This window comes from Acromyrmex echinatior, chromosome 4 (genome assembly GCF_024713525.1).
Source record: "Acromyrmex echinatior isolate Ae372 chromosome 4, ASM2471352v2, whole genome shotgun sequence".
NCBI lineage: Eukaryota > Metazoa > Arthropoda > Insecta > Hymenoptera > Formicidae > Acromyrmex > Acromyrmex echinatior.
In genome coordinates this window covers 1,084,969-1,109,361 of record NC_141855.1, presented here as the reverse complement: position 1 = coordinate 1,109,361, position 24,393 = coordinate 1,084,969, and the positions used below count along the sequence as shown (strand labels likewise).

The 24,393-nt window shown below is 35.5% G+C and overlaps 1 protein-coding gene across 6 annotated transcripts in view; it reads left to right on the top strand.

The window, feature by feature from the left end:
• The window catches only part of LOC105147616 (ring finger protein 220), a 179,651-nt gene that overhangs the window by 17,111 nt on the left and 138,147 nt on the right, over nt 1-24,393 (top strand). For 3 of the 6 annotated variants that reach the window (XM_087404964.1, XM_087404965.1, XM_087404962.1), the window contains exons 2-3: nt 1,206-1,319; nt 5,978-6,515. In XM_087404964.1, coding sequence (XP_087261090.1) covers nt 1,206-1,319; nt 5,978-6,515 — 652 coding nt within the window. Of the gene's footprint in view, nt 1-357; nt 1,320-5,977; nt 6,516-24,393 lie in introns of all 6 variants that reach the window. The other 3 variants (XM_087404967.1, XM_087404968.1, XM_087404963.1) reach the window with 2 other exon arrangements.

Below are 24,393 nucleotides of genomic sequence, written 5' to 3'. Positions count from 1 at the left end.
GTCAGGTTTTCTGAGAATTGATAATTTAACTACAATAACTGTACTAAAAGAATAAACGAATTGGAGATTCTTTCATTAGATTTTAACAAGATTTTTCTATCTCAGAGTATAATTTTATAATATGTGAATTCTATAATGGTAGCAATTGTTCTAATATAGAAACTCTTTCAAAAGTAATAAATGTAATAAATTGAAAAAATAGTGATATAATTACCACAAATTGTACAGTTTCCAACATGATTGTAGAGAATGCTGTTGGTTGCTGTACTTATCTGACTATTCCATAATTAATTAAACTGTTTTATGTACGAGAAGTGCTAATATGAAATTGATAAAATTATAATTTCATTCCGATAGGAAACACGACATAATTCTCGATGTAATTAATGCGCCACGACGTAATCCTCATTGACGAGCCGAGCTAATTTATTGAACTCACTTTTCGATCGATGACCTCTTATATCCAATTTTGCGCATTCTTAAATTGTAAAATCCGAATTGTTTGAATTGCAATTTTAAAGGCAAAATACGTAAAAAAATCAGGAATGGAAATTAACAAAAGAAAAGTTCAGAATGTACGTACCATTTTTAATCCATCATATGTATTCTTTGAATCTAAGTATTCTTTAATATTATCACGTGTAAATTTTAATACACAATTTTACACAGTTTTTATAGATTACTGTTAACAATTTTCTTATTAATGATTTATTGAAAATAGAGCCTGTTAAAAAAAATAATTTAACAATTATCAAGACATCGAATGCCCTAATTGATCAAATGCTTAAAATAATTTCTTGTTGGATTGTATCTTCTTTGAGAAAGCTTTGAGGAAAACATATGTTCTTTTACGAAATTTATAGAAAAATGCTGTACATTAAGAGAAAAAATGAAAAATGAAATAAAAAATTCATCGATCGAGAAATATGCATAAATCGCGCATAACGATAGTCTATTCATTATCATCATAATAATGAAAATTGTAAAGGTTAGATTAATTGATAAATTTAATTAACAATTAATAATTGATTAGCCAATATAAACGCAATCGATAAGGTATGTCCGATCATCGCGGTCGCGTTTCCGAAATTCCGAGTTTACGCGAAATTCTCTTCGAGTCTTGCGTTGCCGAACGTATTTAGAATAGAAAAAACGATGAATCGACGAGGCACGGAAGGAAGAAAACAACGACGTATATGTTTTAGATGGATAATTCTGCGTACGTACCGAATCACCTACCGCCGCCGTCTTTGGTCGTGTTCTCGCAGGCCGGAGGGCTGCCTGAGGCCTTGAGAATGCAAAGACCATTCAATCCACAAGTTAGTGTCCCATTGTCCTTACCCTTACGCCTATAAGCCTTTGCATCAGCTTGCATTTACGCGATTGCGCTGCGTTTCGTTTACCTGCAACGCGTTAAAAACGTATTTTAACCCTTTGTCTCTGTGATAAAGATTTCGAATTTTCGAACTTTCTTCTGTTTTAAGATTCTCATGTTTTTATAAAGAAGAAAATGTGATTATATAAACTTGATGTATATAAACTTGATTACTCCAGATATATTACTTTAATTTTTATTGGACTTTGATATATCTTTACGTATCTTTACGTGAATTGCGTACAGTTAGACGTTGCGTAATTGTGTAAAATTTATATTTGTGTGATTTTTTAACTATTAAAATCGACGAAAGAGTAAGATTTATTGGAGAACTATATTGGAGGGTTAAATCACTTTCACGCTTGCATCACGTAGAACGAAACTGCACTGCGGTAATTCGAGCGTATCATATTTGACGGTAACATACGTCACTATTTGGCAGAAAAGTAACTTGAAATATGTACAAAATAAACAAAAAAAAAACAAAAAAATAATTGTTGGCATTGATTTCATTGAGCCCGTCGGACTGCTCGAGTTACTTCCATCTCGCTTTGCATATCTATGTCGCTTTATATACGGGAGTACTAATTAATGCACGCGATGAATAGAAATTTGATTGTATGCGTGTGTATAAATGTGAATGCTCAAATAACAGTTAGTATCGAGTCAATGATGCGCAACTTTCTTCCATTCGGACAAATTGTTGCCTTGTTTTAGGTAATGTCCGTTTACCGACAATCATTATAAAATGGAAAGAGTATAATTAAGAAATATAAATGTAAATAAAAAATTATAGCGCGTCAAGCAGTTGTTTTTATATTATTAAAAGTAGAAATATACAAATTAGAGCATACAAATGAAGAGAAATACGTAGATTGTGCATCATTGACTCGACGTACAGAGTGTAAGCATTAATAAAAAAAGAGAAGTAAAACGATAATCAGCGAAATAGTAAGTATTTTCACACGATCAACGATCTATGACATCTGAAATTAGTTATATAAGTATTATGTTTATGGAGCAGCTGCGAATTATCTCAAAGAGAATTAATTCTGAAAGAGAATCAATTCTTAAATTATACAAAATATTTACTTTATCACATTAAAATGTGACATCAACTTATGTATAATTTTCTTACAGTTTTCAAATTTTATGTGGCGTAATCAAAACGCGCGCGTATTGATAACGAATTACCAAAAATACCGTTATTAAACTTCCGATAATAACAAGACTCTTTTAAATACAATTTTATATCGCATACATTTTTATCTCATAACTGTGATTGCCGCAAATATTTAACGAACGAGCATCGCGGTTAATTATAAGCGTATTCCACAGCGTTTTTAAATGCTTGAATATTTTTCATACGTGCGGGACATCAATCGGGTCTGGATAACGCGTGCAGATGCGGAACGGTAGATACAGATAGTGATGGAATGAGGGAGACAGCGAGAGAATGGGTTGCATCAAAATTCAGCATCGTTAAAAAATGAGATAATTTCAGGGCGAACCTAATTGTGATGGCGCGGTGACAAAATACGCTCGCGTTTTACCGCCCGCGGTAGCGAGCGGGAGAAAAAAAATAAAAGATTATTGCAAATATGCAAGCGATGCGCGTCGCGCGACACCGATCGCGAAAAAAGGACCGGGGCTGCAATTAAAATAATAATGAATACCTAATAAATCACTGATTGGACCGCGGGCGCAAATATGCGAGCCGGCGGACGCGAACCTCATTTCCCTGTATAAAAGAATAATAAACTAATCGCGGCGTACTAATACCCGCGCGTGTAACTCATCGCCCGCGTCATTATCGGCCGAATGAAATGTTTATCCGGAAACCAGCTGTCCGTTCTCACCGATGAAATCATTTCGTACTTCCGTTCCTCTTAGTCGCGTGGGATGACGATTGACGAGTAACACTTTGCGCTTTTATAATTCAAGATGAATTTGATATTGAGCCATATAACATTTCTGTATTAACTATCACAACAATATCTCAATTTGTGTTAAAGAAAAGTCAATACTGTATTGTTGCAAATTTAAGTGAAAAGAAAATCACTGTAATCCCGAAATATCAAAAATAATAGAAGTAATATGAATAATTTTTTTCAAAATCAAATCTTTCGGACTGTGATTACAAATATAACAATATGGTTTTCTCTTATTTATTAATAAATTTAAAAAAAAGTGTTTTTTGAATATTTTTTGAAATACGATGTCATGAAGTACTTGTATATAATTACGCGTTGAAATACTCGCCTGTTACTCTCTCTCTCTCTCGCATCATTACATTTTTCGACAAGTCTAGGCATAGGAAATACAATGCACCGTTATTACTTGGCCACGTTTAATACAATCCGATAATTCTGGCATTATAAATGTTACAAAATCCAACGCGTAGATGCTTCAGCCGAGCATTCAGTATGCGGCTTAATAGACTCGTCAATCACGGCGAATTGAATGATACAACCGGTACACGGGGGGGAGGGGGTGGTGGTAGGGGACTATGGGGGAGAAGAGCTTCAGGTTTTGACGGATTATTATAACACAGTGGTTTCGCGTTATTAACAGTATACCACCACGTTGCTTTGATATTATATGCCATTCAGACGTAGCTGAAAGCGCGGAAATACCCTCATGCTGCAAATGAGCTATCGAATTACGCGATTCAAGTATTTTTTCGCTCGTCGCGTGTACGTGAAATAAAGTTATCTTATCGAATTTGATAATATGAAGGCGGAAACGGAAGTAAACCTTCAGGATTCCTTTTATAAATGTCACTAAAATTAATAGGAAATCAGAGGTTAAAGACATATACGAGACTTATAATCGAATGTAAAAAAAAAAAATTAATCATAAAATTGTAGCGAAATAAAAAATATGAAAAGTCTATTTCATTAAATAAAGTTATTTGCAACATTTTAATATTTAAACATATCTATTATATAAATATTGGAAATATCTCAAGGCGATATATTTACAGAAGACTCAAATTTCAAGAATATCTCTCACTTGTTCTTTTCTTATAATTATAATAACATAATTTATAAACCACATAAATATATGATTTATTTTGATAAATTTTGTTTCTCTTTCTCTCTTTTTCTTTCTTTCTCATATTCTTATAATTTTAATACACATATAATATCTTTGCTTAATTAATTAATTAACAACTGTAGTAACGATGGCTTTAAGTTAACTGACTGAAAGAACTAAACAAACAGAAAGACAAAGGGCTACGAGCTTACAATTATCATAAATTAAAAATTTTATGAATAGTTTAATAAATAAAACATGTCATCTAGTTAAAAAATAAACTTTAATTTGACCGGTAACAAGTAAAACAAAACAAACATTTCGATCCCAAAACAAACGATCATTTTCAATGCGAACAAAAAACAATGGAAATATTATAGATAAGATATATAAAAATCATTACAGTATTAAATATAAGTCTCACTCTAATATAAAATAAAAGTTATAAGAAAGTTGTAATTGACAACAATGTATTCCTCTGGATTGTATATGTAGATTAAGGAAGAATGTTTCTGTTAGAAAGTACAACGAATAGAAAAAGATTCTAGAAAAGAATTCTTTTTCTATTCATTTCTCCTCTTCCCACTTTCTCTTCCCTCTACTTTATTTTCTCCCTCTTATGCTCCCCTTCCTTTTTAGTTTTACCACTTCAACTTTCTTGTCTTTATAATTGTATTTTACATTATCTCTGAGCATCTTAGAGAGATGATTACATTTAATCTCATCGCATTGCCTAATAATAGATAACATATCACTTTGACACACAATAAAAAGTATTTATTCTTAATTTATGTGACTAAATTAAATATATATAATGTATGACGGTACATTTCTATCCGCATTAATGACTCTAATGTACATTTCTCATAATATTAGATTATTTTTTTGCCTTTTTATTTTTATTTTTATTACTTGCGACTCGTTTTGTACTTTTCTTATTAGATTTCTTATTCCTGTGGCCATTTTATATTACATTTTGTACTTTCTAATAGAAACATATTCATCCTTAATCTACATACACAATCCAGAGGACACAAATACATTGTTGTTGATTACAATTTTCTTATAACTTTTATTTTATATTGGAGCGAGACTTATATTTAATACTGCGATCGAGAGCGAATTTTTATATATCTTATCTATGTAATATTTCCACTGTTATTTTTGTTCACATTGAAAATGATCCAACAGGGAAACGTTTATTTTGTTTTACTTGTTATCGGTCAAATTAAAGTTTATTTTTTAACTAGATGACTAGATGTTTTATTTATTAACTGTTGATAAAATTTTTAATTTATGATAATTGTTTTGGGCTCGTAGCCCTTTGTCTTTCTGTTTGTTTAATTTATTGAGCTTTATTACTATTATAGTTTGAAAGAACTAACTTTCTATAAAATATATTACATTTTTATTTTACTAATCCCTACAATGCTTTTATGATGTTTCACGATGTTGATATAAAAATTAAAACTGTATATTAATATTGAACCATCATATTTATGAGGCTCCAAGACTCATTCTGTTAGATCTTTTATCAATCCTTTTGCTTTCCATTTGTTCCAGGTGACCGATTCGAAAGATCTGCAGGTGCCCTTCAGCACGGCGGCATCGCTGGGCTACGGGCTGCATCACATGCTGCATTTGCCGCCGCAATTCCTGCATCCACTCGATCATAGACTGCCCTTTGGCGGCTTTCGGCCCTTGGTGCCGTCCGCGTTCGCGCCCCCCAGCAAGTGCCTCAAGGTCGAGACCGGGAACGGCGCGGTGCCGGGGAACGGCGGCCTACCCAGCATCGGCTCGCTCTCGAGCATGTCGAATATGTTTTCGCCCACATCCCTACCGGGTGCCGGCGGGGGTGCAGTGGTGTCTGTATCCGGTGCGGCGGCCGTCGCAGCCGCCGCTGCCGCCGCGGCCGGCCAGGAAGTTGGCGGACCGCAAAGTCCGGCAGGTTCCGCGAGCCGTTCGCCTACCGGTACCGGCGGTACTGGTTCCGTGCCGAATCGTGGTGCAACTCCCGATGAGGAAGACCGTGACGCCAACGCCACACCAGGATCCGAGAACACTGAACGATCCACTCCGGAGGAAGGACGGCCGTATAGACGTGAGTTCAATTATATGCATGTTTTTTCCGAGCTTTTTTTCCGAGTAGATAATGATCAATATGATGTAAAATTGATCTCATGTTTGAATTTTTAATTAACATTTGATTCTTTACATACAATTTTTAATTTTTTATGCTATCATATGCTCAATATTTAATCATTTGTATTGATCATTTCTGTTCCTTGTACGATTTTAATATCTTTCTCAACATTAATACGATTTCTGTTCGTTGAACTTTGATAATACATTAATATGTTATTCTGAGAAAGGCATAAAATGTCACTGAAATCTTTACGTCAACTCGTAAGATACCCCTATTGACGTAATCTCAAAGACAACCACACGGATTTTCTCCGTTTATCATAAACATTGTCCCTGTTAAACAAACTCAGCTGCGTATTCAAAATTTTCAAAACATACCATGGATATGTATCTTAAGAGATAAGGAAACACATGCCGTATTGTTTGAGAACGCTCAATATTTCTCGAGTCGCGGGCGGTCGGGGTGGACAACCCGTATATTTTTTCGCGTTGACCCCGACGTACGGGTAGGTTAAAGCCGGCTACATCAGGAGCAGAATCATCGAGATTTGTATGCTTAATCTACCTAAGTCGTTTATTTGAGCCCCCGGCAACGTAACAGCTGTGCCACGGACAGCCCCGAAGAGATGCGTTCGCACGGAGGGCTTGTCCTCTCTCTTTCTCTCTCTCTCTCTCTCTTTCTCTGCGCGTTTGTTTATTTTTCGCCATTGTCTTAATTACCGAAAGATAGAGCCATTCATTTTTCCCCGGTCACGATGCCGTCGCCCGCTTTTTCCGTGCTCTTCAACGTACGGTTTCCTTTGGATTCGCATTGTTGAGATAACGGTAATTTTTAAATAATATACATTAGGTGTTGGAATTAATTCGTAGCGTTTTACAAGTGATGGGAAGTACTTTCATTAATGTATTTTTTAATGCTCATGTGAAATAAATAATATTCTTTCATTAAAAAACGCTACGAATTAATTCCAAGACCTAATACATTAGGTCATTTAAAAAGTATCCGCGGTTTTTTGTTCAATTTTTGAATGAAAAAACCATGAATACTTTTTAAATGGCCCAATAATACGATATAATATTCCTTGAAAAATTCAAATCAGATTTGATTGAACTTGAAGCAAATTGTCTAAAAAGATTATTATCTAATAAAATATTTGATTTATCATTTCATTATGAAAGGAAATTGATTATTATTGCTATAAAATTTAATTGATATTTTTTAATTTGTATTAATTTCTGATAACTTTATAAATTTTCGTGTGTCTTTCTGAGTTAATCTGGGATAATCTGGTTTATTCCATTTATGCTAAACATCAAGCGTATGCGTGGGATCTGAAATAGCTTCTCTTATGATAACTTTTACAACTATTGACGTTTTTAATAATTTTCTTTAAAAAATTATCAATAATTTTTTCATCACTATATATAAGGTAAAAATAATTTCTCTCAAGATAAAAAGAACCGGTCTATGCGCTGAATCTAGCAATCTCGTGAGAAATCGTACATTTCTCCGTGCAAATTCATCGTCGGCGAAAAAGTGTACGATGGTCAGTTCGCTCGCTTTTCGTCGGCTAATTTTCGTTTGATTGCAGAAGAGGAAAGGGGTTGAAAGCACACGAAAAGTGTCTCTCCCTTCTGTTCTTTTTCTTTCTCTTTTTTTTTCTCGCGTAGTTCGGGGGGGCAGAGATAACGATGCCCTTTGACCGCGTCGCGCGCACCGTACCGCTCGACGTTAGCACGTTGCTAATTAGTTGATACCGACTTTGTGGCGATGCACGGCGTGTTGCGTTACGCAACAAGGGACAGTCATTGCGGAAAATTACTTGCATGATTGAGAGTGAAGAGTCAATTTTAATTACGGAAAACGCTGTATGAGTTTTTTAAAAATTATACAACCACTCGCTCTCTCTCTCTCTCTCTCTCTCGCACTAATTATTTGAATAGGTTTTAAATTTAAAAAAACAAAATATTTTTCATTGTTGGATTAAAAATCTCTTGTTATTTAATTCCTTTGATGTATTAAAATTTATTGCTAATCGCGATTTGTGATGTGCCGGAGATATTATTAATATGTTGTTTGATGTATCTCAAACGTCGAGGCTGTTATGCGAATTGGCCGCGTATACGTACCTATTTTATACTCCATATGTAGTGTGGTATTTTCATTATACACTCACGTCCTTTTTGAACCGCTCCGTGAAGGGTGCATATAGAGACGCGGTTGACATACGCTCGTGCCCGTGCTTCATCGCTATTTATGGCAAATAATCATACGCGACTGTATCGTGCAATTTACATTGCGTTTGTTTGACTCTAATGGCGCGGCAAAAATATCAAGTTAATATTGATTCGCGTCTGTAATGCGTGTGTTTGGCCGCATCCACTAGTTGCTATAACCGACTATCATCATTTCAATAATCGTTATCATTTCTAAATTTTATAATATTATTATACGTGTAGTAGAAAAAAAATTATAATATACGAGAGTTCCTGCGAGATTAGTGTGTGTAATCTACAATTTCTTAATAACTTTATAATTACAATATAAGAGTTAGGTTACAGAATAATTCTAATTTCTTAATCTTCTTAAAGTGTGATGGTTACACAGACGAAAAATTTGTGTTAATTTAAAAAGAATTTACACAAAAACAAGTAACACAGACACAAGTTGTAAGCAATCACATTTCTTCATCAAAATTAATATTTATAATATGTTAAATTAGCATGTTTCAACAAAATTTAACATTCGTAATGTGTCGCATTAGCACATTTTATTTGTTTATCTATGTAGAATTTACATTTTATAAAACATTATTTTAATGTTACTTGATCACTTAAATTGCTTATAAATTGTCTTATTTGAATTTTAAGAAATGTTGAACATCAATTTAACACAAAATATTCAAATAACACAATCATATTATGTTAAATTAACATTCGGATATACTAAAAATTCGACACAAAATTTTAACATGGATTTAAATGGACCGTAACACAAATACAGAACGTTTTTTTTACTGTATACATTATTTACATTTGAATACGTTGTAATGAGATTTATCATTAGAAAACTTATTGTTATAAAACACGAAACAATATAATTAATTTTTCAATCGCTGTTACTGACAGGATTGTCAGATCCTGTCAGTAACTTTTGACGATTAGAAGTCGAAATAAAATTGCAAATCGGTCTGTAATCAGTTGGTGCGGAGAATACCGGCGAGCAAGTAATATACGCATTGTATCGCTCACACATCACACCCGCGAACGCATGTATAGCCGTTGCATTGGGGGGATATGCGGTGTTTGGTTCGTAGCCGGGGATTGGAGTGTACAATCGTACCGTTTGGCAGCCTGTTTGAATGTTTTGCGACGAGTTTATTCGAGTTATCAATTTCCTGGCAAATATCTGCATTTCCGCACACTCACATGTTCTCCCTCTGTCGTTCTTCCCCTGCCATTCTGTATCGTGCCTACAGTAGCATTGCATGTAGATTTCCCAAGGATGAAACTAAACCTATCTATGAATCAACAATGGTAGATATACATAAGGAAAAGAAGAAAGTACTTTTGTTCAAGAGAATACCTCTATTTTTTTTAGAGGTTAATCCGAACTTTCTTCCCCACATTCCCCTCCTGCTTCTTTCTACACATGCAAATAAAACAAATAGCAATAAATTTGACGAAATTATTAGGTGTTGGAATTAATTCGTAGCGTTTTTAATGAAAGAATGTTATTTATTTCACATGAGCATTAAAAAATACATTAATGAAAGTACTTCCCATCACTTGTAAAACGCTACGAATTAATTCCAACACCTAATAAAAAAGAGAAAATTATAAAAATATAAAAATAACAAAAAAATGTCAAAGTTAATATATAATGAAGAAATTGACTTATGCCTGCTTCCACAAATATAGATTAAATTACGTTTTTATTTAACTTACTCTTCATTTTTTTTTAATTCTTAGAAAAAGATTAAGAATTAATTGAATCAAGATTAAAGTCAAGTTATTCGTTAAAATGAGAATTATATGTAGATATTATTATTGCAGTAACTCTCTCTTCGAATCATCGTGCATTTGAAAAATATTATATGTAGAAGTATTTTTGTTTTTGGTATATTTGAATTTAATATGTTTTTAGTATTTGTTTCATTATCATTTTAATTACATTTTGGAATTTGCAATCCTTATATGGCATAAATCAAAATTGTACTCATATGAAATGCATATGCGACATAAATAGTAACAAAATATTTTAAAGTCGAAACGATATAAAGGGTCATCCAAAATCATTGATAATTCCGAAAAAATATCAAAGCTTCGACATACGTAGTATGTCGCTTTAAAACGGGTACTTTTGCCATGTAAAAGCATAGGGGCGCGGCATGAACGGGCCGAAGGGCCACGTGTGTATTAGCGTGTTATCCGTACGTGTATTTTTTTTTTTACACACGCATAAATACGCAGCAGTAATATAACATAGGGACCCCGCTCGTCTCGACGGTCATGAAATGGCGAACGTAAACCGGAAGCGTGATTTTTAGTCCGCCGCGAATGTATGACGTCGTTCTTTTTTTCAGTTTTGCGTATTTATGTTCGCGCAATTTTCCACGAATCTCACACCGAGAATTGTTTCCACGCATGCTGTTGAAAACGTATAGTGAAATTACAGACTAGAAATTCTTGAAAGGAATGAAGTGAAACTACCTGCGTAAAACTTATCAATCCATTGTATTTTTAGTTTTTGATAATCTATTTTTTAATAATTTATATTTGTACGTGTTGTAATTAATCTAATGATAATAATAGATATTTGCAATGGTCTTTTTTAAATTGTTTTATAAGTATCGAAACGGAAAGTATTCGTTTAATGAAATTTATTACGATATAGAGGTATAAAAGTTTTAGTAAATATTATTAGATTTTTCTTAGAAATAATTTTATACAAATTTATGTGAATAGTAATTAGATAATTCTTTAATACATGGATATGCTTGGTTATGTTAGACGTAGCTGTATAGAATTATATTAGAAATGAAAAAGTTAACATAATCCTTTAAGAAATGAAAGATTAATATTAAAGTAAGTATAATGTAATGCAACTGTTACAAGAGTTTTTCCATTCTTATACGATGCCATGAATAATAAAATAGAAAAGTCATTTCTTTCAAGCAATATTCCGCATAAATACATGCATAAAAAATGTATTGCTAGCAGTGAAGTGAGTTAAAAAAATGATGGAAGTGCGAAGTGTTAAAAGAGTAAAAATGCGACGCACATTTGCATCGCATATTTACGTAAATTATTGCTTCTTGAGGAAAGCAGTTAATATCACGTTAGTTACGACTATGTCGTACGTCACAGGTAAAAGCCCATATAAACGTCAGTTACGTCAATCATTCTTTAATGGGAATGAATTTTCGTCGACCGAGGCTAAATCACTATTGGCCAATAACGTTTACCGTTAACAAAACACCGCATACGTCAGTACTGAATTGATGTACCACTTCGCCAATGAGATGTAGTATAAATACTCGCAGACGTGATGCTGCAACTATGTTAAGCAATCGAGCGAGCGGGTAAAATCGAGTTTGCATGTAACGCGCGTAATTACTATAACAGTAAATCGATTGGAAATTAATGTCTCTTCGGTTCGTCTATTGGATATTCTAAATACTAATGAATTTTATCAAAACGCACTGTATGCCCATAAACGGAAAGCAATTTGCGTAAACATAAAATTAAATATTTCCTTATATAATATTAATATTATTTACCTTACGCGTCTGTCCTTACAATTTTATCCTAAATTATACATAATCCTCAAATTTTCTTTCATGTTTCTGTTTTTTCATTATTTTGAATAATAATTTATTACACACAAAGATAGCATTACATGTGTATTACGTAGAACAGATGCAGTTTATAAGTAAAAATACTTTTTCATAAAATAATTATAATACTTTTAACGATGTATTTTCCTTACAAATGACTGTTGCTCGAACACGTTCACCAATGCGCATGTAGACGTGTAGACGTTCCTCTCTATCCTCTCATTTGTATTCTTAGGGCAAACCGCGAGCCAGCACCCACGATTTACTATCACGTCGTACGAATTATTTAGTAATCAAATTTCGCCCGCTTACCGAGGCTTCGACGGCGGCATAGAAGGGTGGTCGCGTCGTTGGCTGCTTTTACGATGATTTCTCTATTTTACGGTGGCTGCGTGAGAAGACCATTAGGCAACCGTCGAGATTTGGTGTAAACGTGCCACGAAAACCATTTAAACCGTGAATTCATGCTTTTTCTCGAAAAATTATCGTCGAAATATGCGGAAAAGATAATGGAAGAATATCACTTGATTTTCATTAAAAATATATTTAAAAAGACGTACTATATAAACAAATACGTTTGATTGAAAAAATATAAAAATATGAAATATTTAAGAAATTAAGAGATGAGTGATCGTAGTCTTAAGTTTCAAGATTCTTAATCAAAGTTCTTTATCTTGAATTTATTTATAGAGATCTTCGTGTTTCTAGATACATATTATGTAATACTTTTTATAAAAATGCAACAATTTTCTATTGATTTATGCGATTTTTCGAAGATGCGTTGTTACATCGTTACATCTCGGCTTTCAGCAGCTTTTAAAAGAGATGAGTGGAATTTGCCCGCCGATAATATGTGTTTCGTTATTTTCGTTATTAAAAAAGAATTTCATAGCTGATATCGCGACCCAGATAACTCGGCACCGACCATGGTTGAACCAACAATTCGTTACTGCGGATTATCCAGCTGTCCGTGTCGAGAAAAGGCGAGTAACGCGAAACTCATTATGATGCAGGAATAACGAGCCGCAGTATAGATTACCGGATTACAAACGAACTGGAATTATTGAATTACAAATGATTCCTCCGATTCCTCCTCCCATGTTACGCCCGATATTTTGTTTCTTCGTTATTATTTTAAGATATGACTTTTCGCATTGGCATTGCATTTAATTTCCACTCGCATACATACGAATCCTATTAATGCAAATATGATTTCAAGATGAAATCCATTTGATTTGTTATTCTCCATGGCGATTACTATATAATCGTCTTTAGAATTTTTATCGAACTTTATTTATTGATGACAATTAGAAACGTCACATACGTATGTATGACGTATGTCGTCAAATACAAAAACGACACATGAACTGTTACATGAGGAAATAATTGTTATTTAGAATCGATTCTTTTGGAATGTTTCTGTGAAAAATTTTAATTAATAATTGAGATATCATTTTTAAAATAAAATAAAATTATGAAATTCTGTTCCGTCATTTGTACAACCCAAATTCCAGGCATAAAGCATAAATTGCGAATGATGCGTATATACACCCTCCAGTGCGACCGATGGCCGGCCCTTTGCGACTCGCTTTTGCGAATCGATGGATCGAAGCGCGCAAAAACAGACGAACTGCCCGTCTGTGACCCATATTACTTGGAAAATTTTTAATTGCATTTTTTTCCATCGACAAAGAGGGCCAACGCGATGTGCCTTACGGGTCGCGTCGCATCCATCGCGTTCGTTTGTATTCGACGGGAGCTGTTCGCGAACGAATGGCGACATTGCGAACGGACGCGCCACCTCGACGCGACCAATTACCAATCACTCTCGCGGAACAATAAAGCAGAACCGTGGAAAAAAATTCCCGTCAAAAGTATCGCGTTTCATATGCACCTAGCGCGTCCCCGCGGAGCCCGCGGTGGCGTATAACTGTCGCACAAAAATAAAATTAAAAACTGAATGCTGCGGGAAAAAACGCGCTGTCGCGTTGGTCTCCATTGTTTACGAAAGAAAAATTCAACGCTCTCGCTTTTGATTCTCGAATTTTGACTCGGAATTTTATCTTAATCGTATCACCCTCGTATGTCCCTCGAAAGTGACGTAAGTGCAGTTTTGGAATACCGAATAGTATATCATCTGACACATTTTCACTTTGTGAAAGCGATAACAAAAATTCTTTGATAGATACCGAGTATCAAAAGTGACTGTTGATGACTCGTTTAAGAGTTTTATTTTCTCGACATCATTTTCGTTTTATTACCCGAGAGCCACTCTTTCCGTTGCGTCACACATACTATCAATTTAATGGCGCGATAATGTCTAGTGGAGTTAATTCACGGATGTGGGTTCAGTGGAATGGTCCGGCGCAATATTAGATAACACACCACTCTACATATATGATCATCGATCCAACTTCAAAGTCGGTTACTTTCAAATGCTATAAATACTTATCGTACGCTTCTATTTACTATTCTCATTAATAATATTAACGTATTTATTAATGGCAGCTAATAATAATTTGCTTTTCAGAAACATTACATTATTTCTGGACAGGACAGGTATAAAACAAATTTTTTTAATTGAGATAACGGGAGAGAGACAGAGAGAGAGAGAGAGAGAGCAGAAGCGAACGCAAAGTAGCCCGTAATCGATCTTACTAAGGTATTTAACTCGGAAAGATGAGTCAAGGGGAAGAGGTGAGTTTCGCATAAAAAGCGTAGATAGGATGAAGCAGAGAGAAAGGAAGGAGGACACTATTCATCACCGAGTGGTCCGAGAGTGGTGCAACTGCAACTGCGGCGACGTGGAGTTCGCCGCGCCTCCACGCGCGCACAGTCGCCGTAGAAAGGTGGAAGAAGCAGATTGAGGGATGGTGGGAAGGGAGAGGGGCAATAGAGATGGCAGAGTACTGGCGGTGTCGTAGCAGGGAGTAAAATAACTGAGATACTGGCTGTATCCTCCTCCTCCTCCTCACGACTGCAACTAGCTAGGCGGAGCTCGCGGACCGAGCTCTATATAACAGCTGCATTGCATTGGACACCTAGACCCCTCCGCCTGCATTCTTGCGCAATAGAAACGATCTTCGCGTCTTTCACCCTCTGCGTCTTTCTTTCTCTTTTTATCTTTTTATATACGCTGTGCATGTGCAACACCCAACCCTGTGACTTATACGTAATGTCCGTAAAAAGGTGCATAGTACGATAGTAGGGTTTTATCCTTAAAGCAGCTTGCGGACTTCATTTTTCTTTAGTGGACACTTAATTCCAAAAGTGACTGGTTGTCATGAATATTTTGTATTTTCGATAATCGTACGATATTCCTTTTGTTACTTGTAAGTAATTATTGACTACGGAATGTAGTTCAATATAAAATAATTATGAGATAATATGTACATATAGGTCTGTCACGTCAGAATATTTGATCAACACAGGCAATGTATAAAATAGAACATTAAATTAGTAAACGATTCGCTCTGTAAGAAATATTTAATTTTTGTGTAAGCTATTTATATTTCTCAATACATTTCTGATTTTGAGAGATAAAACAATTCTATCTTTTCAAGTGAATTCAAAATCACTTTTTTCTGAAGATTTAATTTTTTCTTATTTCTGCTTATTTATATTTTTCTCTTTTTTTTACTTAAAATATTCGAATTTTTTATAAATGAAGTTTATACGTTAATCTGAAACGTGAAGTTTCTTATCTCAATACAGTTAATAAGAAATAAAAATGACGTTAATGGACTTTAATTACTATGAGACCGAATCTTCTTTCGAAACTCACTCCTTGTAATAAACTGTAATCTTCGTATGTCAGTAATAAAATCTTGGCTCTGTTTCTGTCTCAGATGTATAGATACTATGTATAGATACGTGACCCTGTGCATTCATCACTTTTCTCGCCGTCAGGTCGCCGAACTCCCTCTTCCGATTGTTACCATCCCCACGTGGAACCACGATTGTTTCACCTTTTCCTCTTAGCTATCCAGTCGATGTCGTATCTTTCTCTTTTTATCCTCTCCGCGAGAAATGCGGATACTCCGTTCGTGAGAGGGGGTTACTGATTTCCTCGTGAGTGTGTGTATGTATGTATATATGTATGTGGTTGGTAATTCTCTCTTCCGTCTTCCGTCTTTTATCCCGTCGTTTTCGCGCTCGTTTAACGATCTGGTTCGCGCTGCTAGAAATAGAAGCTCCGCCTCCTAGACCAGAAAGCCGAAGGCTGAATGAGAGAGAAAGAGGTAGGAAGAGAGAGGAAGTATGAGTTAAAGAGGAAGAGAGACAGAGAGGTATCCTCCTCCGCAACCGTGGGAGGACGAGACTCCTTGCGAAGCCCTGGGCGTGGTGAGGGAGGAGCTTCCTATACTGTATACGAACTCGTTTATATCCAACAACGACGGGAGCTTCCACGGTCGGATGCAGCCGACGTTGGCGTCGACGTCGCCGAGACCGTCGGGATCACGACGCAGAGTTTTGCGTTCGCCAAAACTGTGCATCGTTGTGTTTAATCTCCATTGAATATTTTTCGACTATTTTGAAATTATTATAATGCAAATTAAATTTTAATCTTACGTGAGAATTTCGGTTTTTATTGACCATTTAGTTACCATCATCATTATCCACTGTGTATCATCTGTATATCATCCTTTTTGAATTACAGTGGAGCAGAAAATACGGTGGATAATGATATTAGCATTGTTACTTATGTTTCCAATTAGAAAATTATTATGGAGAGAAACTACCAAACGTATATATGTGTATGAAGGCAACTGGTATCTTGCAAATATATATATATATATGTATATATGTATATATATATTTATAAATATACTCAAGTAAACGTACAATGGATTTGACTATATCACAGGTGAATTCTGTACATCAGTTACATTCGCGCAGAACAATGAAACGTACAAGCTCGAAATAATTTTAATCAAAGACGTTAATTTCAATTTATGATTCACGGCGGATTCGACTGGGCTTTAACATAATTTAATGAAATTCGGTGCTAATGCAACATATTTGGCATACGTATTCCGTCGGATGGAGTAGAGTTTCCCTGTAATTTTAATTAAAAGTATTGATTTAAATTCTACGTACTGCTACAATGGCTCTTCACATATTAATTCGATTCATTTAACGTGCGTCGTCAATTTTATTCCCATCGAGTAGTCTGTAATTGTAATGCAGTCGCGAAATATCTTTTTTAGACGAACTCCGATTGCACGGACTTGCGAGGTACTTCTCGTGCATTTAGGTAACTAATTTTTTTCCGTTTGCTGTCCATTGCAGTTGCAAGAGGATATATGCTGGTATATAGAGAAGATAAAATTTGCGTAGGATCTGCCAATCTCGTGTAACTTGATGAACACGAGACTTCGTAATGAATGTAACGAAGAGGGTTAATTTAGATTCGCAGTGGATATGACCGAATTTCGAGCTTTATGAAATCTGCTAACGGTGTATGTATGATTAATGTACGATTTAATTAAAATTTTATTTTACTTTGTATCAATCGTGACATATCTTTTTCAAAAAAGAAGGGTATATACTTCGGATAAAAGTACATTCTTATTATTAGTGCCATAAAAATTTCGATCTATTTAATCGAAACAGCATAGACTCAATTTTACGATTATTGCCATAACTCTATCGCTTAGCAAAGCAAACGAAATATTTTATTCGCTCACAAGTTTGTTTTAAATATATTTTTTGCCTTTGTTTTATCGTTGAAAGAAATACATTTAGTGTCTTATTCGGCGCTTAAAGTTTAATGTACAATATGTTCTTTGCTTTCTGTTTCTTCCTTTTTGCCTCATGCCTTTTTCCTTCTCAGAAATCATTTTATCGACAATCGCGTTTCTTTCGATATGTTTCTTGTCTCTTCCGAAGCTGATCAACTTTATCTCGGGCAACAGAAAATGAAGAAACCAGATAAGAGGCAAAAAGATAAGAAGTAAAAAAAACAAGAAACAGAAGACAAAGGGTATATCGTAGATTAGGTTTTAATTTCATGATGTCACACATCCCACGATCGACATGTCCGTTTACGTCGACGATCGCACGAGCGACGACAAGAGTGAGACCGGAGGAGACGCAGGAAGGTGGACGTCGCTCGAAGGAGGGTTAAACTGTACAGTTTGCCAATTTGCCGCAGGCGTCGTCGGTAGGTGCGTAGGTGCGCCATACCGTGCCAGGACACACGCCACGTTTAGCGGGCCGGGAGATGAAGTGCGCGAACGAACGAGATTCGGCGAGAGGCTGATGTGCGGTTGAGGAGATTAATATGCGCGCGAGGCTCGCGCGCGCCACCCCCCTTATCCTCATCCTTCACCCTCGTTTCACCCGTGTCCGCGGCTCTTGCGCCATCGTCGTTTTGCTCTTCTCTCCCTGCTCCCTCGTCGACCACCCCTGCTCTCCATCTCTCTCTCTCTCTCTCTGGTCGCACCCCCGCAGTCCCATTTGCGAGTGGCGGCGATATATACACACGTATAAATCCAACGACGCGCACACGTGTACCTACGTATACCGCGGCCGGTCCCGGGCATTTAGTAATTTCTGTCACGAGCCGAACGTTCCGTTCGGAACGTCAACTCACGTGTAACTGCGAAGCGAATGGCTGCTCACGTATGCGTCGAGCTTAGCCGGCAACCGCGAGAAGAGGATGGCCTCTGCGAGAAAATTCGAGCGCATCGCGACGCTGATGGCCTCTAGCCGCCCTCGGGCCCGCCACGTTCGTGCAAATAGCCTGCGCGTGGAATATCGGAAACTGTCATCTTACGCGTAGTATAAGTATATGAGCGATACATCCAATTCGATGTTTTTTTTTTATATCAAAGTAGCTAGGTACTATTTATATTGACATCAATGTAGACAAAATTTTGTTCCTTTTAATATACGAATGAATTGGGTTGAGTTCTACAGTCATTTGAAACAAAATCTCTTTAAAAAAATATTAACTTTATAAAAAGTAAAAAAGTTGTGATAAAGTTAATAATATTGATAGTTGAATATATTTGTAATTTATACTTATAATAGGCAGGTTTTATGTTAGGTATTATGCATGAGTAGAGAGTTGTATTCTTGAAATTGAAAGACCTAACTTTAGTATGATATGGACACTTTAAATTGAAAATAAATTCAAAGCTGAACATTTTAGAAATTCAAAAGATTGAAAATGATATTTTTGCTGGGTGCAATATATAATTATAATTAATGGAGTTGTATTTAGAATACAAATCTTTTAGAATATGAATCTTTCAGAAGCGTATTGAATTTGTTATTTGCGTATTTAAAAACCGCTGTCTATTTTGCATCACTTAGTCTTTTTTTGTCTATTACATTAATTTGTCGCAATAAATTAATCGCGGATTTAAGAATATTATTAACATCAGATTATTAATATTTGTATAAAGATGCTTATTAGCATCATCAATTATATTGCTTGTCATTTAATAAGAGATATTACTATTCTGCTTCTGCTTACGATTGCCTTTCAAGGCCGTAAAAAATTTCGGCGCGTGGTTTACGAAATGTAGGTATACTTATAAATTCACACAGAAATATTTAAATAAAAAATATAGATTTAATAATAAAGCTAAAATCCGTTTTACTGTTAAATCTATATAGTGTCAAATTTAATCTAATTTGAGTTACTGCATGTTCCTATTTAATTGAGTAGGAGTGGTGATTTAGATTGGATGTTTGACCGAATATAAGATTTCTCTTATTTGATCAGATTTATTCGGTCCAAATTTGTATCATAATTGTCTGTATCACAATTTATTGTGTCATAAGATGATTGAATGACGCCAGAGTAGCTACGCACGCGTGTGAACCATTTTTTTTTCCGGAGAATTTGGGGAGAGCGAATCGCGGAACATTCTTGCTCGGGCATTCCGAAGGCATTCCGCGTGCATTCCGCGGAAGGGTTGAGAGGGCGAACGGCAGCAGCTAGTAGGACTGGTCGGTCATTCGACGGGGGTGCAAAGAGCGGCAGAAATCACGCGTGCGGTTTTGCGGGCTGCGTTCCTAACCGCCGAACGCCGAAGTTCGGATTGAACTGTCACCATCAGCCCGTACGCCGCGACCGCGTGACGTATATTCGTTCGTAATAACTGCGGTCGACCAGTCGAGACACTCGGTAAATGTTGTTTTACGAGCCGTGCCGTCTTTTCTTTCTTGTGCCTCTTCATGTAACACGTTTCAATGCTTACCAATTCGCTTCGGCCTAACTAAGAACGTGCTGGGAGATACTCCAAAGCGGATACGTCGAATACGAGACACGTCAACCAAGTGGCTTTAACCACTGCAGCTTTGCATCTTCGAAACGAAATAAAATTATGTTGCAGCTTGTTTTCATGGAGGCAGACTACGTCTTTCGCTTTTGTCATAGAAATATAAATCTGTCTTGGTTTATTAGTTTTTCATAAACATTATTAAGTATATTATCATTTTTAAGATTTTAATTAGCTATATATAGGAAGATATGAGGATCAATTTTTTTCTTTTTTTAGAGAGATAATAAACAATGTTATCTAAAATATTTTCGGATTATTATAGCTACAATAACATTACTTATATCAGTGCAATGTGTAAAATTTATAAAATAAATACTAAAATTCCAAAGTATCTTGGATCTATGAATTCCATTTTATTAAACAAAAGTGTATAATATAATCGAAACTATTTATAATAATTAGCATACTGTTAAAACTTTTTATTTGATTTTACTTTTAAAAGTAGTAGAAATTGATCCTAATTCAAGCTATGTATCAAGAGAACAAAAATTTTTCAGAGTAAACGAGTTAATAAAATGAATTATAAAAATGATTGGTTAGTCATTGACGCGCCGTAAAATGATCCACCGAATTCGATCGCAGTAACACGTGAAGGGCTTGATTTATGTTCAGTCACCTTCACTCAGAAACGCGCACGTACGCACTCATGCTCATATACGCACAGATACAACAAAGAGAAAGAAAGAAGGAAGACAAAACATTTCTGCGTCGCATTATATTGTCGAAGGCGTGGGCGTCGCCGGCCTATCGGCGGTTTCCGGGGGCTGGAAGCTATTTGTCCACCGTTACGTTGTTACCTTTTTATTTGCCCGCCCGTTATATATGGCGGCACATACGTATGGATACGCGTTCATATATCCGGGCCAGGCCATAAAAATACCAGCGAGAGCCGATACGTCGGGTATTATTAGAAGCTCAAAACAAGATTGCCCGGACGACTCCGACTTTCATGGCCCACACCCTTCGTCGGTCAGCCCTTCGTACTGTCACCACTCGCCCCTTTCTAGAGCGATCTCGGTACGGATAGTCGCGAAAGCCCTCCTAACTCGAAACGTATCGTCGTAGTAATCGTCTCGAATCCCTTTTGCGTAAAAACATTGACGAGTTTTGTCTCCGCGATATAACGTGATGGTCCTCAATCTTACGATTTCTAGTCTCTCTTATCCTTTATGTCATCCTGAAATCATACAGATTTGTTTCCATCTCATAAGAATAATGTAAAAAATAAAATATTTTATTGTAATGTATGAAATAATTATATTGTGTACTTTAAAAAGCTATCACAGTATAGCAATTTTTTTGTTTTTAACATTATTTACAAATTAAAATTTTTAATTAATTACAAAGTCGGTAGAATTCATTAAATATATTTTATAATACACGTAAATAAAAACTTAATATTCAAAATCAAAGAAAACAGGAGCAATGATTCTAGGGTTAACTTAAACTGACATTTTTATATTTGAATAATTATTCTACATAAACCGCGCGTGTTATCTCACAAACGTATCAGCCGCGTCGGAAAGATTTTACGTCGGCAAAAATTATCCGAGACTTAGCTCGGTGTTGAAAAGGTAAAGGGAACCCTCTTCGGGTGGAAGAGGAACGTCCTGTCTCCGCCGATCGTTCACAAAAGAATATGAGAAAAGGAAGAAGCGGCTTACTCGCGCAAGGCTAGGAACTTAAGCCTACCGGAGTAAGACGTTCCACCTTTAGCCCTTTAGCTCATGGCGCCTTGGTGGATATTTACAACATCGTCGCCCGGGTCCACGTCGAGCGGAAGCCGAGGAGTGAGAAATGGTTGCGCCGACAATTAACTGAAATCACAGCGGGGCCAAGGCGGTTTGTCACTGTCTATGCCCTCGAAATACGTCCGTGCCCTGCTGTTGCCGTTAGTAGTATCACTAATGCCAAACGTTGATTATTGTCGGCCGATATAATATCGAGAGACCCACGGCCGTAGCTTAATTTCTCCATTTTTGCCCATTGAGATGTTTTTTAATAATCATGTAACTCACAATACGTACAAGTACTTGTGTGAGTTATATGATTTTATGAGAAATACCATAGCCACATAAATATGTAGTTTTACGATTAACAAGAAAGCTCGGTAGGAATATATGCAGATCTTTTAGACATTCATCCAGTTATTGTCTAATATATTCTTATTAATTATATTGCGTAGGAAATAGACAAAAACTTGATAAGAGTTTTTATTAATTGGTTGAAGCTGTTTTCTTGATAAAGATATGTACAATTTGTATATACATTTATCCAGTTATTATTTAGTATATTAATAGATTATTATTAATTAAAATACTGATGAAAGTAATAAAGAAAGAAAGAGAGACAGTATTTCCTTCATATTTTTCCGTGTGAGAACGCCAGTGGCGCGTTCTCTTTGAGAAGCCTAGCTGTGTGGAAACGCGATTAAATAATTAAGGGATTTTTAATCTTGTCCCGGTCTCACCCTCGTTTTGACACCGGTCACGAGTTGGCGAAAGAATAAATAAACTCAAAGCTGTTGCCGTTCACAGGAATTAAATCGCTGATGAAGAGCCCGTACCGCTCTTTTTCCGCCTCTCTATCTCGGTTCATGCAAATCAATACATTATCCATGATGTGAACCTATGAGCCTCAAATCTTGTTCTCGTCCATCCACTGTGTCTTCTTTTATATCTCAGTTCTCGTTTAATGGTTATTATTAAAAATATCCATTATTTTTCTCTGTGCATTTATTTGTTTGGTGACATCTTGGCCAAACATTAAATTTGTTTTGAACGATTATTGAAATATGAAACTTATATAATCGTAATATGTAAGGTTTCAAAATCTTCAGTTTATTTATCAAGTATTAATATATATCGAAATACAGAATTAGATAATATAGAATTACAGAAAAGGAATAAATGTGTAATTAAATTGCAAAGATAAGACTCAAACAATGTATTGACGGTATATTTGCGTCACATATAAGTAATCGATATCTATTTTTGTCTGTAATCGTGGATCAGTTACACGACTGATGATTCCAAACAAAGTTCCCGCAAGGAACTTGTTGGTTAAACGCGAGGGTGACTTCAGTAAAGAAGAGCGAACAAAACCGAGTGAAGTCTGGACAAAGAGAAAGAGGGGAGAATTGAGAAGAAGCGTGTTTGGTTACAAGCAGCGAGACATTTATCCTCGCCCTTTTAGCATTGCTCTGCTCAATCGCCCACGTGTATGCATCGAATGAGTCGTGAACGGTGCTGTAGTTGAACCATAAAATAATCTAATGATCTTTCGGTTATTTTTATTTTTACAACTTCTATAAATACGTAATTGTAATAATGTTTCTCATTACAGCAGAATTACACTGAGCTTAACTTTCTCTTTTTGCAAAAGTAATAAATGTAGGTAATTAAACATTTTTTCTGTTTCTCTAATATATGAAAGCATCAATTAGAAAATACCAGCATAGATAATTTTGTAACGTATAACGTTATAACGTTATCTACAAAGTACTTCTTTATTAATAAATATTAACAAGTAATAGACCACAGTGCTTTTATCAAGATTATTTATCAAGAATATTATTTATCAAGAATATTGACATTACTTATCTAACTTTTTGTTAGTGAATAATTTAAACTAATTAGATATTATATGTATGTGGTTACAAGTTGATCTAGTCAATCTTCTATGAGAAAGCAAA